We start from the raw sequence: 18993 nt of genomic DNA, 5'->3' as shown, positions 1-18993 counted from the left end.
GTCCGGAGCCTGTGCTCCGCGACGGGAGAGGCCACAACAGTGAGAGGCCCGCATACCGCAAAAAAAAAAAAAAAAAAAGCAGGGAAAGGGAATTTAAAAACTAAGTAGTATTCAAAAGACTCCAAACTTGACAATGGACAGTGGTGTGAAATGGTGGTGACTACATGCTCTTACTCAGGTATAACTCCTTATCACTTCCTCTCTCAAAAACTGCAAATAATAATAGTAACAACAACAACACACTTAACTAATCCTTCAAGCCTGCTCTGGGCCGAAATGTGGCAGCTGCTCCACAAATCACAAAACAAACTCCACACAGCTATCAATTTGATATCTTGTTTGAAAACAATGACATGTATAATGGCATATTGTGGCAGGTACTCCAGAGGAACAGAGTTTTGAAATAAATCAAGAGGCAAAACTTCTGGGACTTCCCTGGCAGTCCAGTGGTTAAGAATCCGTGCTTCCGGGCTTCCCCAGTGGCGCAGTGGTTAAGAATCCACCTGCCAATGCAGGGGTCATGGCTTTGAGCCCTGGTCCAGGAAGATTCCACATGTTGTGGAGCAACTAAGCCCGTGCATCACAACTACTGAGCCTGCTCTCTAGAGCCCCGCGAGCCACAACTACTGAGCCTGCGTGCTGCAACTACTGAATCCCATGCACCTACAGCCCGTGCTCTGCAACAAGAGAAGCCACCGCAATGAGAAGCCCATGCACTGCAATGAAGCGTAGCCACCGCTCACCACAACTAGAGAAAGCCCGCGCACAGCAACAAAGACCCAACACAGCCGAAAATAAAATAAATTAAAAAAAAACCAAAAACCACCATTCACTTTATAGCAGTACACCATATATACTCAATAAATATTTGTTAATCAATAAATATTAAAAAAAAAAAAAAATGAATCCGTGCTTCCACTGCAGGGGTTGCGGGTTTGATCCCTGGTTGGGGAATTGAGATCCTGCAAGCCGTGCAGCGTGGCTAAAAAAATTTTTTTTTAATTAAAAAAAAAAAAGAGGCAAAACTTCTGTCCAACCTGGTAGAGTCAGATGGCGCCTAGAAGCTGGAAATCAGTGGTGTCCAACACCACACCTACCCATTCCCCAGCCAGTACATGAAAGGTCAAGAAACTTTCCATTTTCAACCAAATTTCCTACTTTTCTTACTTGAAAACTCACTTTCTCCATGAAGCCCTGAGGAAAAACAGGTACAGGTTGTCATTCAATCCCTGACATACCTTTTGTAACTTTCGAAAGAGAGGATAAGGACTTAAAATAAAGGAGGGGGCTTCCCTGGTGGCACAGTGGTTGAGAGCCCGCCTGCCGATGCAGGGGACACAGGTTTGTGCCCCAGTCCGGGAAGATCCCACATGCCGTGGAGTGGCTGGGCCCGTGAGCCATGGCCGCTGAGCCTGCGCGTCCAGAGCCTGTGCTCCGCAACAGGAGAGGCCACAACAGTGAGAGGCCGCGTACCACAAAAAAATAAATAAATAAATAAAGGAGGAACTTCCCTGGCGGTCCAGTGGTTAAGACTCTGCGCTACCAATGCAGGAGGCATGGGTTCGATCCCTGGTCAGGGAGCTAAGATCCTGCATCCCGCACCTCGTGGCCAAAAATAAATTAAGAAGTTCTTCCTTTTTTTTTTTTCTTTAAAAATGTGAAAGTAGAGTAATTTGGTAATTTTCCCACCCTTTTCAGAAAAGAACCTAGACTACTGGCAAGTGCACATTATTTATAAATGCTTGAGAAATATTATTTGTGCCCTTCTCTATTCCAAAAAAGGATATGAAGTGGCTGCTTATAATACAAATTGATGGGACTGCTGGTACATGGGGCAGACAGAGAAAAAAATTAGGAAATCTATTAACAGCAACAACTGTACTATCCTCCCCAAATTTCTACCAGGACTGCCCTACCTGTCAGGCATACAGGCAGCCAACTACTAAGATAAGAAACGCAAGGCACTTACCCACAGTTGTTGACAGCCATAAGATTAGAGACAAGCACAAAGGGATACGTCAACATACTGGCAAAAAACTGTAAAAGAGTAAAAAGACAGCTAAGTTACTAAGTCATTCCTAGTCTCCTTTATTCTTCTCCCTTAGTCTTAGTGCCACTGTGGTCAAATACTCCAACATTGGTTTTGCTTTCTCCGTACCCCAGGAGAGACTAAATTACACGTTTTTGAGCCTGCAGATGTTTCCTCCTCTTACCATACCACTACATGCAACCTTTTAACCAAAGACCAGAAGGCTTCTCTTATTCTGTGATTGAGCCCACATTCAAATAAAACTGAACTTCATCATTTAAAAGTAAATACAACTAAATACAATAAGCATTTCAAAATAGCCCTGAAGAAAACAAGACAACATGAATATCCTTCCAAAGACAATGGAAACTACTTCAAAAGTCAACTACTGGAAGACTCCACATGATTCAAGAGGGTGAAGTTTCCAATATAGGTTCAGCATGATACAGTGAGAAGCAGGGGCAGATCTGTGATGAGAAGTGCCCACTTACCCCCTCTGAAAGCTGAACAGCACCAAACTATGTAGGCTTGTTATTACTGTTACTATGATGCAGGGATTCTTGGTTATTCTTACCTCTGAAAAATATTAATAAATTTGAAAGACTTTCCTGTGAGACAGCTGGTTGCTTTAAAGCAGTGACGACAAAGAAATTGAAAAGAAAAGAAAAGAGAAGGGAAGAGAAGAAAAGAAAACTACTCCTAAAAAGGGACTTCCCTGGTGGTCCAGTGGCTAAGACTCCACGCTCCCAATACAAGGGGCCTGGTTTTGATCCCTGGTTAGGGAACTAGATCCCACATGCCGCAACTAAAGATCCTGCATGCCGCAACAAAGATCCCACATGCCACAAATAAGACTCGGCACAGCCAAATAAATAAATATTAAACAAACAAACAAACAAACCTACTCCTAAAAGGCTAAAAGGATTTTTAAAAACTTACTCCTGTGACAGCTTGGGAATAACTCTTCATTTCATTCATGGTGGAAACCTAGAACAGGAAGAAAGCCTTTATTAGAACGAGTAAGAAAATTAAGCTGATATAACAGCTAATTGTCCCCAACCATATCAATATATTCTATCTCTGCATTATTAGTTTCTTTGACAACTTGAAAATTAATTTAGAGGATGAAAACATAAAACATTATGAGCATAAAAAGGCAGTGATCAAAATGATCAACTTGATTCAACATTAACAGACAAGTTCATATTAGGCTAGGATGGCTTGGAACAAATATAATAGCCTCAGGATTTCAAACACAACAGAAATGAGATTGGTAACCTTTTCCGATGTCCTAGAAATATTGATACAATCCCTGGAAACAACACTGACGGTATACTGAGGGACAAGTCACTCCCTCCATATACACCTAGCTGTGTACCAGATGCTGTAGGGAAGACCAGTCTCAGTACTCAAGAAACCAAGCACGTGGATTTTTAGTCCTACCTCTGGCCTGGGTGTGTCCTAGTTCCCACCATGCTTTGGGGCTAACTGTGTTCAAAGAGGTATACAACTGCTGAGACTGGAGAAACATTGCTTTTAGGGAAGGCTGATTCTCACCCCCCACCCTGCCCCCAGGCTAAGGTTTCTAGAAAGCCCAATACAGGAGTCCCCTTAACACTTCAGATTAGATGAAACACCTGCATACACTATAAAACTATCCTGCTTCATGGTGTCCTCTAACATTAGGCATCAATAAAGAAGTGATCTCCTTGCAGCATGGAGAAAGGTAGACTCTTAGGCTCACTCTGCCACGCCTTAAGGACTTTCTAGGTGCATCTCTCTATAGTAAACACTATAGGGCACTACATTAGCCTTTAAAATTTTGACTATTAATATATAGCTATATAATGATGAGTACGGCACACCAACTGCCATCTTACTTTAAAGCTAACCTAGCTGCCAGGTGGATACAATGAAGTCCGCACCAGCACATCTCAAGGGCACAACCTACCCCACTGTCCAGTGCATAAGTATTGACGAGGTAGGCCAGTGAGTTACAGAGCCACAAAGAAATGATGTCACCTAGGAGGCGAGGAATAAGACCCCTACATGAAGAAAAAATAAAAGTAAGCACCAAGAAATGTGATCAGCAAAAAGACAATTCACTCAATATAAACACTTCTCAAAGAATTAATTTCAAAACATTCTAGAGAACTGAAAAGACACTGAATACGAGAACTTAACCAATTCATTCTAGTTAATATAACTGTTCTTGAGGCTAATCTCTAATGACTTTTATTCTCATTTAAAAAATGCAGGTCAGCTATACCCCTCTAAGATATGGCCAATGGTTCAGCTTACTATTAATAACTATAAGCAAGGAGGCAAAAAATGTGCCTATTTCGGAGAAGAGACTTAAATATGATTATTGCTAAACTACTTGATATTCAAATTTGGCAGGGCAAAAGATGAGAAAAATTACAAAATGAGAATGGCCCAAACACAGATACAGGTGAAGGGCATCAAAAAACATGTTTCCAGGGCTTCCCTGGTGGCACAGTGGTTGAGAGTCCGCCTGCCGATGCAGGGGACACGGGTTTGTGCCCCGGTCTGAGAAGATTCCACATGCTGCAGAGTGGCTGGGCCCGTGAGCCATGGCCGCTGAGCCTGCGCGTCCGGAGCCTGTGCTCCGCAACGGGAGAGGCCACAACAGTGAGAGGCCCGCGTACCGCAAAAAAACAAACAAACAAAAAAAAACACACACAAAAAAAATATGTTTCCAGGGCCTAGTTAACCAAGGTGAGGCAGTGTGGAAGAGTGGGACAAACATTACCTCACAGACTGAAGACCAGCGTTTAAATGCCACTTTTACCACTTATCAGCTATGTGATGGGCAGCAAATGAACTTCCCAGAGCATCAGTTTTTTTTTAAATCTCTAAAATGAGAATAATAATAGCTGTCTTGCCTATTTCCCGGAGTATTTATGATACTCAAACATAAAATCAAGTATGTGGAAACACTGAAAATTAAAAAGGACCATTTAGTTAATAATGCGGTTTTTGTTGTTAACAGAAGAACAAGGGTAGCAGCCTAAGTTCTTCCAAAGTAAATTCAAGGGAATGAATATAGTGCAAAAACGTATTCCCTCAGGATAAAGAAGATACATGTTAGATAATTTTCCATTTTTCAAAAACTAACTTTCCTCATTTTATCAACTATATAGTAATTGAGAACTCACTGTAAGGGTAGAAACTTCAATGAATTTATTTAAAAAAAAACACAACAACCCTCATTTCACACATTTTAGATGTGCAGAGCAAAAGTTTGGGATCTCTACAAGAGAATTTAAGTCAGATGGGCCTACATGGAGCTTAACATGAATTAAACCCAGAGAGTACATTTTCTCTGAGGTTTAAACAAGGAGTTATGTCCTCGCTCTCATCAAAGCTTTCTACTCACACAAAAATCACATGCACAAATCAGTAATTTACTCACGCAAAAAATCCTAGGATGCCCTCTTCCCGATAGATAGTTGCTATGGAGTCACAAAGTCCACTAGGTTCAGAAGAAAGAAACATAAAATACATTAAGATTATTTTGGAGCTATTAAAAAAAATATTCAATTACCACTTCGACAAGGTGAAACTTATACCTCCACCCCTGCTCCCTTTTCTACCACCCTAACTCTGCAAAGACGGTTGCATTTAGAGATAGAAGTGGAGATATTAATACCTAAGGGTGTGGTCACAGGCAGTCAGGGTGAATTCTGGCTTCAGTGGTCCTGCAACTTACCCTGAGGTCCTGGGAGGCTCCTAAACCTGTCTGGGCCTTTTTCTTTGATTTTACTGTTTTTTTTGTGTGTAGATCAAATGATATAAGATACATGAATTTGTTTTATAAGCTCTAAGGCATCATAAAAATGTAAAGTATTATTATTCTAATACTTTGGCTTCAACAGATCTCCCTGAATACTTGAAAACAGAAACACTTACCAGTACTTCGATTCTCTGCCAATGAATTGTACCATAGATCTCAGAGTGATCACTATAGAACACAGAGAAAAGATTTTTAAGCTACATCAAGATAAATTTTAATAGCCCTGGGGAAAAAAAAAAAAAGGTTTTCCCACCTAAACACACTTTGCTGTCTGGATAAATTGGATAAAAGCCAAAACAAGCAAACAGAAAACACACAGGCAAGGTACTTTAGTGAACTACCATGTCAACCTATCTAAGTAGTCAGGAGAGACGGTGATATAAAAGATAAAAATTCAGATTTCAGTTATCAACTGCAAACATACCATGGAAGGGATGTGTGATGAGGGTAGCAGCAGAACGAGCCATCATCTCTCGAGTTGTCTAGAAAGAATCAACACACACTTGTGAAATCTAAATAAATGACACTCAAATTCCTGAGAGAAGTCATGTGGGTGGACACTGTAGAGTAAGAGAGTGAGTGACAGAGCACTCCTGCCCTTCCTGGAGTCAGGAAGAGTAGCCTGAATGGGATGCAATATAATACACTATCATTCTAGCACAGCTTTCACTCATGGATTTCAATACTGTTATAGTTACTTCTCAAAATTTCTCTGCAAAGCAGGTTTCTGTTATCTTCTCAAATGTACAGATGAGAAAAACAAAAGCAAAGAAACAGGGAAAAGGACTTCCCTGGAGGTCCAGTGGTTAAGACTCCGTGCTTCCAATGCATGGGGTGCAGGTTCGATCCCTGGTCGGGAACTAAGATCCTACATGCTGCATGGTGTGGCCCAAAAAAAAAAAAAAAAAAGAAACAGGGAAAGTCACCAGCAAACAGTAACCTAGCTGGAATAAAACTAAGAGGCTTGGGGCTTCCCTGGTGGCGCAGTGGTTAAGAATCCACCTGCCAATGCAGGGGACACAGGTTTGAGCCCTGGTCTGGGAAGATCCCACATGCTGTGGAGCAACTAAACCCGTGCACCACAACTACTGAGCCTGCGCTCTACAGCCTGCAAGCCGCAACTACAGAGCCCACATGCCACAACTACTGAAGCCTGAGCACCTAGAGCCCGTGCTCCACAACAAGAGAAGCCACTGCAATGAGAAGCCTGTGCACAACAAAGAGTAGCCCCTGCTCGCTGCAACTAGAGAAAGCCCACGCGCAGCAACGAAGACCCAACACAGCCAAAAATAAATAAATAAAAATATAAATTCAAACAAACAACTATGAGGCCGGTATTTAGACTATTAAGTTGCTCTCTCATTGTGAGTGATTTTAGAGACTCTGATACTCCGATATCTACACTAGACAAATGTCAGGCTCTATTTAATCTATACCAACGTCTCAAGGAGAACACAATGACATTCATCTGTTTTTCAACCACAGCCCCGTAACTGTGCAGTATCTTAGAGCTCTATATTTACCCTAGCTTATCTTTCTTGTCCAGGACTCTGTAAAGAGGTTAGTAAAAAATTCAATCACAATACTTGGAGGTAGGCTGTAAATATAGCAGGTCCGTCGTTCGTTTTTGCATTTAAACATTACCTTCATTTAGTTAAGAGATCTCACCCCTACTCTAATGGTAGTTCTAAGAGCCCTACGATGAACTAAATAAAGTTAAGAAAATATAAAACATATATTAATACATGCATCTCTACTTTTAAATAAAATCACTTCATGAAAATTTACAAAAAACAAAGTTGACTCATCTGACATCTTGGCCTATAGTGATGTTTGTTCAGTGATATATACTTTAGAAGGCAGCTTTCAATGAAAAATTGTGACGTCTCTATAGACAATTAGATAATGTAAAGACTAGAAATAAAAGAGTATTATTAAGTCAGGCATGCAACAAACTCCAGTGGCAGAAGACAGGAGTGGGAAATGGACGATAAGGACATCTCAAAGGCAGAATAATGTTGTAAAAGCATTTCTGGATATATAGTATCCAACACACGAAGGCCCTGGCCACTATTTTAATACTTTTGGGCCAGAGATTTCCAACTCTATTATAAGAGGTTTCAGTACCTCTTCAATTTTTTTTTTTTTTTGTACCTCTTCAATTTTAAAGATGAGTGGGCAAATTATGTTTCCTTGAAATTCCAAACAGCAAGCAATGCTTTTTTCTCTCTTTATGTTCTACAAGCAGTAAAGCCCATATTAAATTGAAAGTTTAATTTTTTTTGAACAGACACTGAACATACAGGCCTGATGATCCTGATTCCACAACTGCCAGCTTGCTCTGATTTAGAGAAATCATAATCACCTTACCTCCTTGATAACTCGGTCAAAGGAAGATGAAACTTCTTTCAGTACATTTCCAGATCCTGACTCCTGGAAATCAAAATGAAAGTAGATAGATATGTTGATGGTTTTAAATAGAACTGTTCAAACTGGTGGCCATCCTGTATACCAACACTCTCTATGATGAAAGGAAAGCTGACTGCTTGTCCCTTTTCCTAAAGAGGACCAGAGAGCAACAGTAGCTTGCAGGGAAAATGGACTCATGGATAGAAATTGGTTCCAACATACCTCAGCCTTGTCACACTCCTGGTAATGCTACAAAGGAAGAGAAAAGAAAAGAAAGGATGATTAAGGCTATCATAGTGTTATTGAGACAGAACATAAAATGAAAACTCTACTGATTGGCAGAAATTAAAATAGTTGATTTTTTTGGCTGTAAATCTCCAATTAATTTCTACTTCTAATTAACGCTTGGAAATAAGTGTCTCTAAGATGATTTTGTAGCTAAATTTAACATACTGATTGGTCAGCTCATAAAAGTGCTTATCTAAAAGAAGAAAAAGGAAAACAAAGCAAAGCAAAAATCCAAGAACATTATTTTTATTTATTTGAATTTCATTTATTTATTTTTATACAGCAGGTTCTTTAGTTATCCATTTTATACATACTAGTATATATATATGTCAATCCCAATCTCCCAATTCATCACACCACCACACCCCCGGCCCCGCCTCATTCCCTCCTTGGTGTCCATACGTTTGTTCTCTACATCTGTGTCTCAAATTCTGCCCTGCAAACCGGTTCATCTGTACCATTTTTCTAGGTTCCACATTTACGCGTTAATATATGATATTTGTTTTCCTCCTTCTGGCTTCACTCTATATGACAGTTTCTAGATTCGTCCATGTCTCTAAAAATGACCCAATTTCGTTCCTTTTTATGGCTGAGTAATATTCCATTGTATATATGTACCACATCATCTTTATCCATTCGTCTATCGATGGGCATTTAGGTTTCTTCCATGACCTGGCTATTGTAAATAGTGCTGCAGTGAACATTGGGGTGCATGTGCCTTTCTGAATTATGGTTTTCTCTGGGTATATGCCCAGTACTGGGATTGCTGGGTCATAAGGTAATTCTATTTTTAGTTTTTTTAAAGGAAGCTCCATACTGTTCTCCCTAGTGGCTGTATCACTTTACATTCCCACCAACAGTGCAAGAGGGTTCCCCTTTCTCCACACCCTCTCCAGCATTTGTTCTTTGTAGATTTTTCTCATGATGCCCATTCTAACCGGTGTGAGGTGATACCTCATTGTAGTTTTGATTTGCATTTCTCTAATAATTAGTGATGTTGAGCAGTTTTTCCTGTGCTTCTTGGCCATCTGTATGTCTTCTTTGGAGAAATGCCTATTTAGGTCTTCTGCCAATTTTTGGATTGCGTTGTTTTTTAATATTGAGCTGCATGAGCTGTTTATATATTTTGGAGATTAATCCTTTGTACGTTGCTTCGTTTGCAAATATTTTCTCCCATTCTGAGGGTTGTCTTTTCGTTGTTTGTAGTTTCCTTTGCTTTGCAAAAGATTTTAAGTTTCATTAGGTCCCATTTGTTTATTTCTGTTTTTATTTCCATTACTCCAGGAGGTGGATCAAAAAAGATCTTGCTGTGATTTATGTCAAAGAGTGTTCTGCCTATGTTTTCCTCTAAGAGTTCTATAGTGTCCTGTCTTACATTTAGGTCTCGAATCCATTTTATTTATTTTTGTGTATGGTGTTAGGGAGTATTCTAATTTCATTATTTTACATGTATCTGTCCAGTTTTCCCAGCATCACTTATTGAAGAGACAGTCTTTTCTCCATTGTATATCCTTGCCTCCTTTGTCATAGATTAGTTGACCATAAGTGTGTGGGTTTATCTCTGGGCTTTCTATCTTGTTCCATTGATCTATTTCTGTTTTTGTGCCAATACCATATTGTCTTGATTACTGTAGCTTTGTAGTATAGTCTGAAGTCAGGGAGTCTGATTCCTCCAGCTCCATTTTTTTCCCTCAAGACTGCTTTGGCTATTCGGGGTCTTTTGTGTCTCAATACAAATTTTAAGATTTTTTGTTCTAGTTCTGTAAAAAATGCCATTGGTAATTTGATAGGGATTGCACTGAAACTGTAGATTGCTTTGGGTAGCATAGTCATTTTCACAATATTGATTCTTCCAAACCAAGAACATGGTATATCTCTCCATCTGTTTGTATCATCTTTAATTTCTTTCATCAGTGTCTTATAGTTTTCTGCATACAGGACTTTTGTCTCCCTAGGTAGGTTTATTCCTAGGTATTTTATTCTTTTTGTTACAGTGGTAAATGGGAGTGTTTCCTTAATTTCTGTTTCAGATTTTTCATCATTAGTGTATAAGAATGCAAGAGATTTCTGTGCATTAATTTTGTATCCTGCAACTTTACCAAATTCGTTGATTAGCTCTAGTAGTTTTCTGGTGGCATCCTTAGGATTCTCTAAGTATAGTATCATGTCATCTGCAAACAGTGACAGTTTTACTTCTTCTTCTCCGATTTGTATTCCTTTTCTTTCTTTTTCTTCTCTGATGGCTGTGGCTAGGACTTCCAAATCTATGTTGAACAGCAGTGGTGAGAGTGGATATCCTTGTCTTGTTCCTGATCTTAGAGGAAATGCTTTCAGTTTTTCACCATTGAGAATGATGTTTGCTGTGGGTTTGTTGTATATGGCCTTTATTATGTTGAGGTAGGTTCCCTCTATGCCCACTTTCTGGAGAGGTTTTATCATAAATGGGTACTGAATTTTGTCAAAAGCTTTTTCTCCATCTATTGAGATGATCATATGGTTTTTATTCTTCAGTTTGTTAATATGGTGTATCACATTGATTGATTTGCATATATTGAAGAAACCTTGCATCCCTGGGATAAATCCCACTTGGTTATGGTGTATGATCCTTTTAATGTGTTGTTGGATTCTGTTTGCTAGTATTTTGTTGAGGATTTTTGCATCTGTATTCAGTATTCATCAGTGATATTGGTCTGTAATTTTCTTTTTTTGTAGTTTCTTTGTCTGCTTTTGGTATCAGGGTGATGGTGGCCTCATAGAATGAGGAAACATGACAAATAACATACAAAGGAACTCCCATAAGGTTAACAGCTGATTTCTCAGCAGAAACTCTACAAGCCAGAAGGGAGTGGCATGACATATTTAAAGTGATGAAAGGGAAGAACCTACAACCAAGATTACTCTACCCAGCAAGGATCTCATTCAGATTCGATGGAGAAATCAAAAGCTTTACAGACAAGCAAAAGCTAAGAGGATTCAGCACCACCAAACCAGCTCCACAACAAATGCTAAAGGAACTTCTCTAAGCGGGAAAAACAAGAGAAGAAAAGGACCTACGAAAACAAACCCAAAACAATTAACAAAATGGTAATAGGAACATATATATTGATAATTACCTTAAATGTAAATGGTTTAAATGCTCCAACCAAAAGACACAGACTGGCTGAATGGATACAAAAACAAGACCTGTATATATATGCTGTCTACAAGAGACCCACTTCAGACCTAGGGACACATACAGACTGAAAGTGAGGGGATGGAGAAAGATATTGCATACAAATGGAAATCAAAAGAAAGCTGGGGGGCTTCCCTGGTGGCACAGTGGTTGAAAGTCCGCCTGCCGATGCAGGGGACACAGGTTCATGCCCAGGTCCAGGAAGATCCCACATGCCGCGGAGCGGCTGGGCCTGTGAGCCATGGCCGCTGAGCCTGTGCTCCGCAACGGGAGAGGCCACAACAGTGAGAGGCTCGCGTACTGCGCGCAAAAAAAAAAAAAAAAAAAAGAAAGCTGGAGTAGCAATACCCATATCATTTAAAATAGACTTTACAATAAAGAATGTTACAAGAGACAAGGAAGGAAACCACATAATGATCAAGGGATCAATCCAAGAAGGAGATATAACAATTACAAATATATATGCACCCAACACAGGAGCAACTCAATAAATAAGGCAACGGCTAACACCTATAAAAGAGGAAACCGACAGTTAACACAATAATAGTGGGGGACTTCAACACCTCACTTACACCAATGGACAGATCATCCAAATAGAAAATTAATAAGGAAACAGAAGCTTTAAATGACACAATAGACCAGACAGATTTAATTGATATTTATAGGACATTCCATCCAAAAACAGCAGATTACACTTTCTTCTCAAGTGCGCACAGAACATGCTCCAGGATAGATCACATCTTGGGTCACAAATTAAGCCTCAGTAAATTTAAGAAAATTGAAATCATATCAAGCATCTTTTCTGACCACAACACTACGAGGTTAGAAATCAATTACAGGGAAAAAAATCGTAAAAAACACAAACACATGGAGGCTAAACAATACATTACTAAATAACCAAGAGATCACTTAAGAAATCAAAAAATACCTAGAGACAAATGACAATGAAAACACGATGATCCAAATCCAAGAACATTATTTACTAAACACACACATATAACAGAAAATAAATTGATAAAAACATAGCTTAGGGGCTTCCCTGATGGCGCAATGGTTAAGAATCTGCCTGCCAATGCAGGGGACACACATTCAAGCCCCAGTGCAGGAAGATCCCACACGCTGCGGAGCAACTAAGCCCATGCACCACAACTACTGAGCCCGTGCTCTACAGCCCCCGAGCCACAACTACTGAGCCCACGCGCCACAACTACTGAGCCTGCATACCACAACTACTGAAGCCTGCGCACCACAACTACTGAAGCCTGCACACCTAGAGCTGGTGCTCTGCAACAAGAGAAGCCACCACGATGAGAAGCCTGCGCATCACAACGAAGAGTAGCCCCTGCTCGCCGCAACTAGAGAAAACCCGTGTGCAGCCAAAAGACCCAATGCAGACAAAAGTAAAATAAATAAATTTAAAAAAACCAAAAAACACAAAACATAGCTTAGGACTAAGGCTATGGAAAAAGCCTCAGGGCTTTTTCAGGGAAAAAGCAGGTCTAATACCAAATTAGGGCAAGATGCTTTTCTTCACTGTACAAAGAACAGAGAATTGGTGCTAAGTCTGAATAGCTGAAACCACCTCACTTCTCCTTTTGTATCTGTTTCTAAACCAAGCAAGAGAGAAGATGCTTTATTCTTTTGGACAAGAGAACATGAAACTGCCAGAGCTCAGACTGCACTGGAAGAGGAAACATTATTTGTGGGATATTTCAGAAATAGAAGATGGGCTAGGTGAAATACAAGAACCAGACAACTGACCTCCTAGTCATAACCAGATTTAAAAAAGAGAGAACACTGTCTTTTACGAAAAGAATTACATTTTTAAAATAAAATCAGAGGGAAGAGAACAAACAACATGATTAAGCGAAATGATGGTTTTTGGTCAAATTCCAGGTCTTTGGCCAGAATTAATTCTAACAGTTTCAGGAGTTTTTAAAAATCCTCACTCATTTCTAGACTTTGGTTTTCACTCCATTAATAAAATTTTCAACCTGTCTCTTCTACATTATTCTAAACAGATTTCAATTTAATTCTTGTTCAGATATACAGAACTCTTTCTTGTTCAGAAAGACCTGAATTGGTCTTTCTTCTTGATTGTATTAGTTGCTTTTGATACTAACTATAGTACCAATACCCTGTTCTATTTCATCGGGCTACATGTGAAACACATATTCCAGGTACTTGGTTACCTCAAGTTTGTCTTACTTTTCCTTAACTTGATCTCAAGCAGTAATTTCACTCTTGGTCTATACATAAACCTCTTTGAACTAGATGACAACTACTTTCCCACATGAAAATCTAAACCTCATTTAGGTAACAGGAATGCTTCCACTGAGCCAAAGTACAGTGTGGCTGGAAAAGAGTAGTAATCAATCCACCAAAAACATCGGCCCATTAAAACTCCATCACTCTGACCCACGGGCCACCCAAAACGCTGCTTCTAACATTCAGTCCACAGGCATGACGACAAGAGTAAGTACAATGAATAACAAAACTGCTTCCACGTGAGGAACTAACTGGAAAACCTCTCCAACTCAATTCAACAAAGTCTGAAAAGAATTTAAAACCTAAGCCAATCAGATCATGAAACTGATTAACAACACCACGATTTGCTCATCAAATGATAAAAAAGTAGAACTGGGCCAACATTAAAGCCTTAAAATATACATGGAGGATTGTACCAATTACTATTGGCAGTGGTTTTTTTTTTTTTTTTGGCCGAGCCTTGCAGACTGTGGGATCTCAGTACCCTGACCAGGGATCGAACCCATGCCCTCTGCAGTGGAAGTGTGGAATCCTAACCACTGCACCGCCAGGGAATTCCCTGTACTGAGTACTACTGAAATAAACAGTCACAAATAAACACTATCCTACTTTAATGTTTATCTTGTTAAGTTTAAAAAAAAATAAATTTGTAACAGAAAACATTTACTAGGATTAACACTAGGAATAGGAGGAAAATAACATGAGAAAGAAATGTATGTTTTAACCAGCTTCCTTCCTCCTTCAAAGAAATAATATGAGCTACACAGGAGCTCAAATGAGTGTACTTAATTTCTGCTCAGAACAACTGGTCCAGAGGAAGAAGCTTGTGTAGGTCAAAATCAATTACTTCATTTTATACAAATTCTCCTTGCTTTCCAGGAAAGAATTAAGAATGGGTATTTCAAGTAAATGTTTTTCAAGAGGAAGAAAGGCCATGGATGTAAAGACGTATATCTTTGAAACTGCTCTTGATCAAATTGTACGTAAAAGGTTATCTAGGGCTTCTCTGGTGGCGCAGTGGTTGAGAATCCACCTGCCAACGCAGGGGACACGGGTTCGAGCCCTGGTCTGGGAAGGTCCCACGTGCCATAGATCAACTAAGCCCATGCGCCACAACTACTGAGCCTGCACTCTAGAGCCTGCAAGCCACAACTACTGAAGCCCGTGCGCCTAGAGCCCGTGCTCCACAACAAGAGAAGCCACGGCAATGAGAAGCCCACACACCACAATGAAGACTAGTCCCCACTCGCCGCAGCTAGAGAAAAGCCCACACGCAGCAACTAAGACCCAATGCAGCCAAAAATAAATAAATTAAAAAAAAAAAAGGTTATCTAGCTCAATGCTTTGTGACCACCTAGAGGGGTGGGACAGGGAGGATGGAAGGGAGACCCAAGAGGGAGGAGATATGGGAACATATGTATATGTATAGCTGATTCACTTTGTTATAAAGCAGAAACTAACACACCATTGTAAAGCAATTATACTCCAATAAAGATGTTTAAAAAAAAAGAAATGGTTATCTAAATCTATGGGAAGATGGATTGATTTTCTTCTTACCTGTAAAACTTTACCATGGACCACAGTTCCAAGGACCCCTGAACACAGTCTTGGAGTTAAGCCTGTGAACAACCCACGCTTCCCATCGATGCTCGCAATGTGCTGAGCTAAGAACACAAGTAGGAGATTTACATTCTAGTTGAAAGGAATGGTTACATAGAAATTTCAAGGAAACATGCTTACTATATATTCTTTCAGTAACTCCTATCACACCCTTCAATGTCCTCCAATTCCAAATAAATCAAAGACACTTACCATAACAAAAGAGACCTGGAAGCTGACAAACTTGCCGCCCAAAAATATTTCGTCCTATTGTTGGAGGAAGAGGCTCATATCCCACCTTTAAAAACAAGAGACTAAATCAATACTAAGCAACATTCCCAGGAATGCCTGAGTTGCAAGGTCTTGAATAAAGAACAAATTTAGAGTTATATATATATACATATTTTTTAGAGTTATAATTTTTAACACAAGTTAAAATGCAGTGTATATTTTCCAAGACAGTGATGAAGTATCATCCTTGTCAGTTCTGGTGTGTTCTTTTGTTTTGTTTTTAATTTTGTCACTTGTTTAAGACTGGTTACAGGCTCCCCTGGTAGCGCAGTGGTTGAGAGTCCGCCTGCTGATGTGGGGGACACGTGTTCGTGCCCCAGTCCGGGAGGATCCCACATGCCGCGGAGTGGCTGGGCCTGTGAGCCATGGCCACTGAGCCTGCGCGTCCGGAGCCTGTGCTCCGCAACGGGAAAGGCCACAACACTGAGAGGCCCACGTACCGCAAAAAAAAAAAAAAGACTGGTTTCAATAAACTCCAAGTTTTCTTTTGGTTCAAATTCTACAAAGTAAACCATGTAGCTGAGATAGACTGGCATCAATCTAAAAATAGAATAAGGGAATTTTTGTGTTAACAAAGCTACAGTTTACTGAGGACGCTCAAAAATATTTTCTAAAGAAAATCAAGCACATTTTTAATATCCGGACAAAGTGAGAAGACTAAGCCAGCAACAACTTCATATTTGGCTAGCAAAACAAACCACTCAAAAGGCAAATGCAGATACAGCTGGGGATAATTCATTTGGGAAATAATTACAAGCTAAGTCCATGTTAAAGGAGCAGACTGTCATGAACAATCTAACGAGTCATTTTAGAATTAATGTCATCATTTTATTTCTACAATATATTCAGACTCTTTAGTGCCAAAGGGATACTTGAGAGAATGAACGTTGTCGGACATGGTTTTGACTCTCCTGCTGTGATCCTCAACCTGTTCAATTAAAGAACTCCTGAAAGTGTCACTGGGCCACTATTTTTAAAACTGAGTATTTGGGAATTTCACCAAAATCCCTGAGACACTTGGCAACACAAACATGTTGTGCAATAAGGATTAAGGAGTTTTTGAGGCAAGAGCTCTGAATGTCATTAGAAAATCTTGTCTCCTGGATAAGGACTGAGTAATGGGCTTATATCAGATTTACTGAAAAATGCTTTTACCTCAGATATTATCTAGCTACAAATGTGCCAATTCTGTTTTAGATGTCACAATACATTTCAAAGATTTTGTTTTCTTTCTTTCTTTTATTTTTTGGCCGCCTCTAGTGGCTTGCGGGGATCCTAGTTCCCAGATGAGGGATTAAACCTGGGCCTTCAGCAGTGAAAGCGTGGAGTCCTACCTAACCACTGAACCTCAAGGGAATTCCCTTCGTTCTTACTTTAAACAACTTATTTTACAATAGTTTTTTACATACAGGTTCTGAATCCACAAGGGTCAACTTAGCAACACATAATATGGATTAGTATCATTAACTCAAAAATAAGAAATGAGGCCTTCCCTAGTGTCTTGCATATTTCTGACAGAAAGGCAGATGGTGAGGACAGGGGTTCTATCCTTGGTACTATGCATGATGTAATTACGTCAACTCTCAACAAAAGTTAAAAAAATGAATGACCTGCCCGTCACAGGGAAATTAAGAAAGGCAACTGAACAATACTACCTAATGGTCTACAGTCAGCTAAAACCGGGCAAACTTGCCTGTGAATATAAAATACCATTTAAGAATTATTTCACAGTATATTAGAAACTAACATATATACTTAAACTCGATAAAACTTTCAACTGAACTGATTTCACATCACTCTGACATGTGATTTTTCACTGTCATGAGCCACATGGGCTGCTGTTGAAGAGGGTTCAGTGGATCCTTCCGAAATTTGACTCATCAACCGCTTGATTATCACTTCTGAATGAACTCCTTGTGTTTCTCTGGGTATCTGGTGCTAAATCTCAGAACAGAAGAGCAGTAGTAACAGCAACAAAAGAAGAGAAAACAAAAGCTAATAAAGTGTTGGCTCCCCTCGAATTTCAAATTTGTCTTCAACAGATTTCACGTCTTGCGTTTGGGGCCGGGGCGGAGAGAAGGATGCTCACTTCAGAGCAGCAGAGAAAGAAAGGTTGGTAAGCCCCTGGCGGCGCCCAGCCAGGATCAACCTCAGGGAAGAGAAAACAAAGTTCAGGGGAGCCATCAGGCAGGGCAGGGCAGGGCGGCAGCCGGATACCAGGAAAGGAGCGGGCCTCACGGCTTGGCTGGGAGGCGAGACCTCGGGAAGGCCCACGGGCAGTGGGAGCTCAGCGGGCGGTGGAAGTCGTCCCTGCCGGGAAGGAAGGGGCGGGCAGCAAAGAAGGAGCAGCATCTCAGGAGACTGAAGGCCCTGAAGGTTGGAGCCGGTTCTCAGGCGCCTTGGGCAGCGGCGACCGAACAGGGCGCCGGGCGAGGAAGGGAAAGGCGACGACTCATACCTGGATGAGCACCTTCACGTACATGAGCGGCTGGGACAGGATGGTGAGACCGGAGCCCAGGAGCACCTGACTGGCCGCGTCCGCCATGATGGCACCCGCGGACGGACAGACAGACGGAGCCACCAAGCTACCACGCCGATCCGGGATCACGTGCCAGGGCCGCCAGCTTCACTGGCCCGCCCGCGGCCCGGGAGCACGCACGCACCGGCGCGCGTCTCCCCGCGCAGTCCCCGCCCTGAGAATTGGCAAGGGCTCGCGAGCGGGCGCAGAGGTCGGGGCGGGGCTTGCGAGCCTGGGGCGCATGCGTTTTGGGGTGGAATCCGCGCCCTCCACTAGGAACAGCAGTTTCTCCTGCGCTTGCGCAGGCTGGAAGCATCCGGGGACAGAAGAATGGGCGTGGCGGTGGGGAGTGACCCTGACGGCAAAGGCAAGGTCACAGGAGTGAAATGAATTGGAAAGGATTCGTCCATGTTCTTCGCTTCTGCCCTTGCCCTTTTGGCATCAGCAACATAAGCTCCAAAGAGTATTCAGCGTCAGAATCATAAACAATCTAATGGCCAGCAAAACTAGATAAGTTTGAAAAATGAATCCATCGGGGGTTGCTATACATGTACTCATTCATTCAGTTAATGTTAACTTCTCAGAAACGCCTTCTCTGACGT

General features: G+C 40.9%; 1 protein-coding gene across 2 annotated transcripts in view; it reads right to left on the bottom strand.

Annotated features, from left to right (window-relative positions):
- Window positions 1–18615, bottom strand: part of MTCH2 (mitochondrial carrier 2) — a 33810-nt gene extending 15195 nt beyond the window's left edge. The window contains exons 1-11 of one of the 2 annotated variants that reach the window (XM_089914852.1): window positions 18332–18615; window positions 15796–15880; window positions 15541–15647; window positions 8478–8504; window positions 8217–8279; window positions 6271–6328; window positions 5963–6014; window positions 5466–5525; window positions 3981–4074; window positions 2969–3016; window positions 1970–2037 (exon numbers count right to left, since the gene is read on the bottom strand). In XM_089914852.1, the coding sequence (XP_089770978.1) occupies window positions 1970–2037; window positions 2969–3016; window positions 3981–4074; window positions 5466–5525; window positions 5963–6014; window positions 6271–6328; window positions 8217–8279; window positions 8478–8504; window positions 15541–15647; window positions 15796–15880; window positions 18332–18418 (749 nt within the window). In that variant the 5' untranslated portion in view covers window positions 18419–18615. The remainder of the gene's footprint in view (window positions 1–1969; window positions 2038–2968; window positions 3017–3980; window positions 4075–5465; window positions 5526–5962; window positions 6015–6270; window positions 6329–8216; window positions 8280–8477; window positions 8505–15540; window positions 15648–15795; window positions 15881–18331) is intronic. The other variant, XM_022591988.3, reaches the window with a different exon arrangement.
- Between the last annotated feature and the right edge of the window lie 378 nt (window positions 18616–18993).

The sequence above is a fragment of the Delphinapterus leucas genome, chromosome 7, assembly GCF_059928025.1.
Source record: "Delphinapterus leucas isolate spDelLeu-1000000601 "Yukka" chromosome 7, BTC_Dleu_Yukka2, whole genome shotgun sequence".
Classification (NCBI taxonomy): domain Eukaryota; kingdom Metazoa; phylum Chordata; class Mammalia; order Artiodactyla; family Monodontidae; genus Delphinapterus; species Delphinapterus leucas.
The sequence above is the reverse complement of the archived record's forward strand: the minus strand, read 5'-3'. Positions and strand labels throughout refer to the sequence as shown.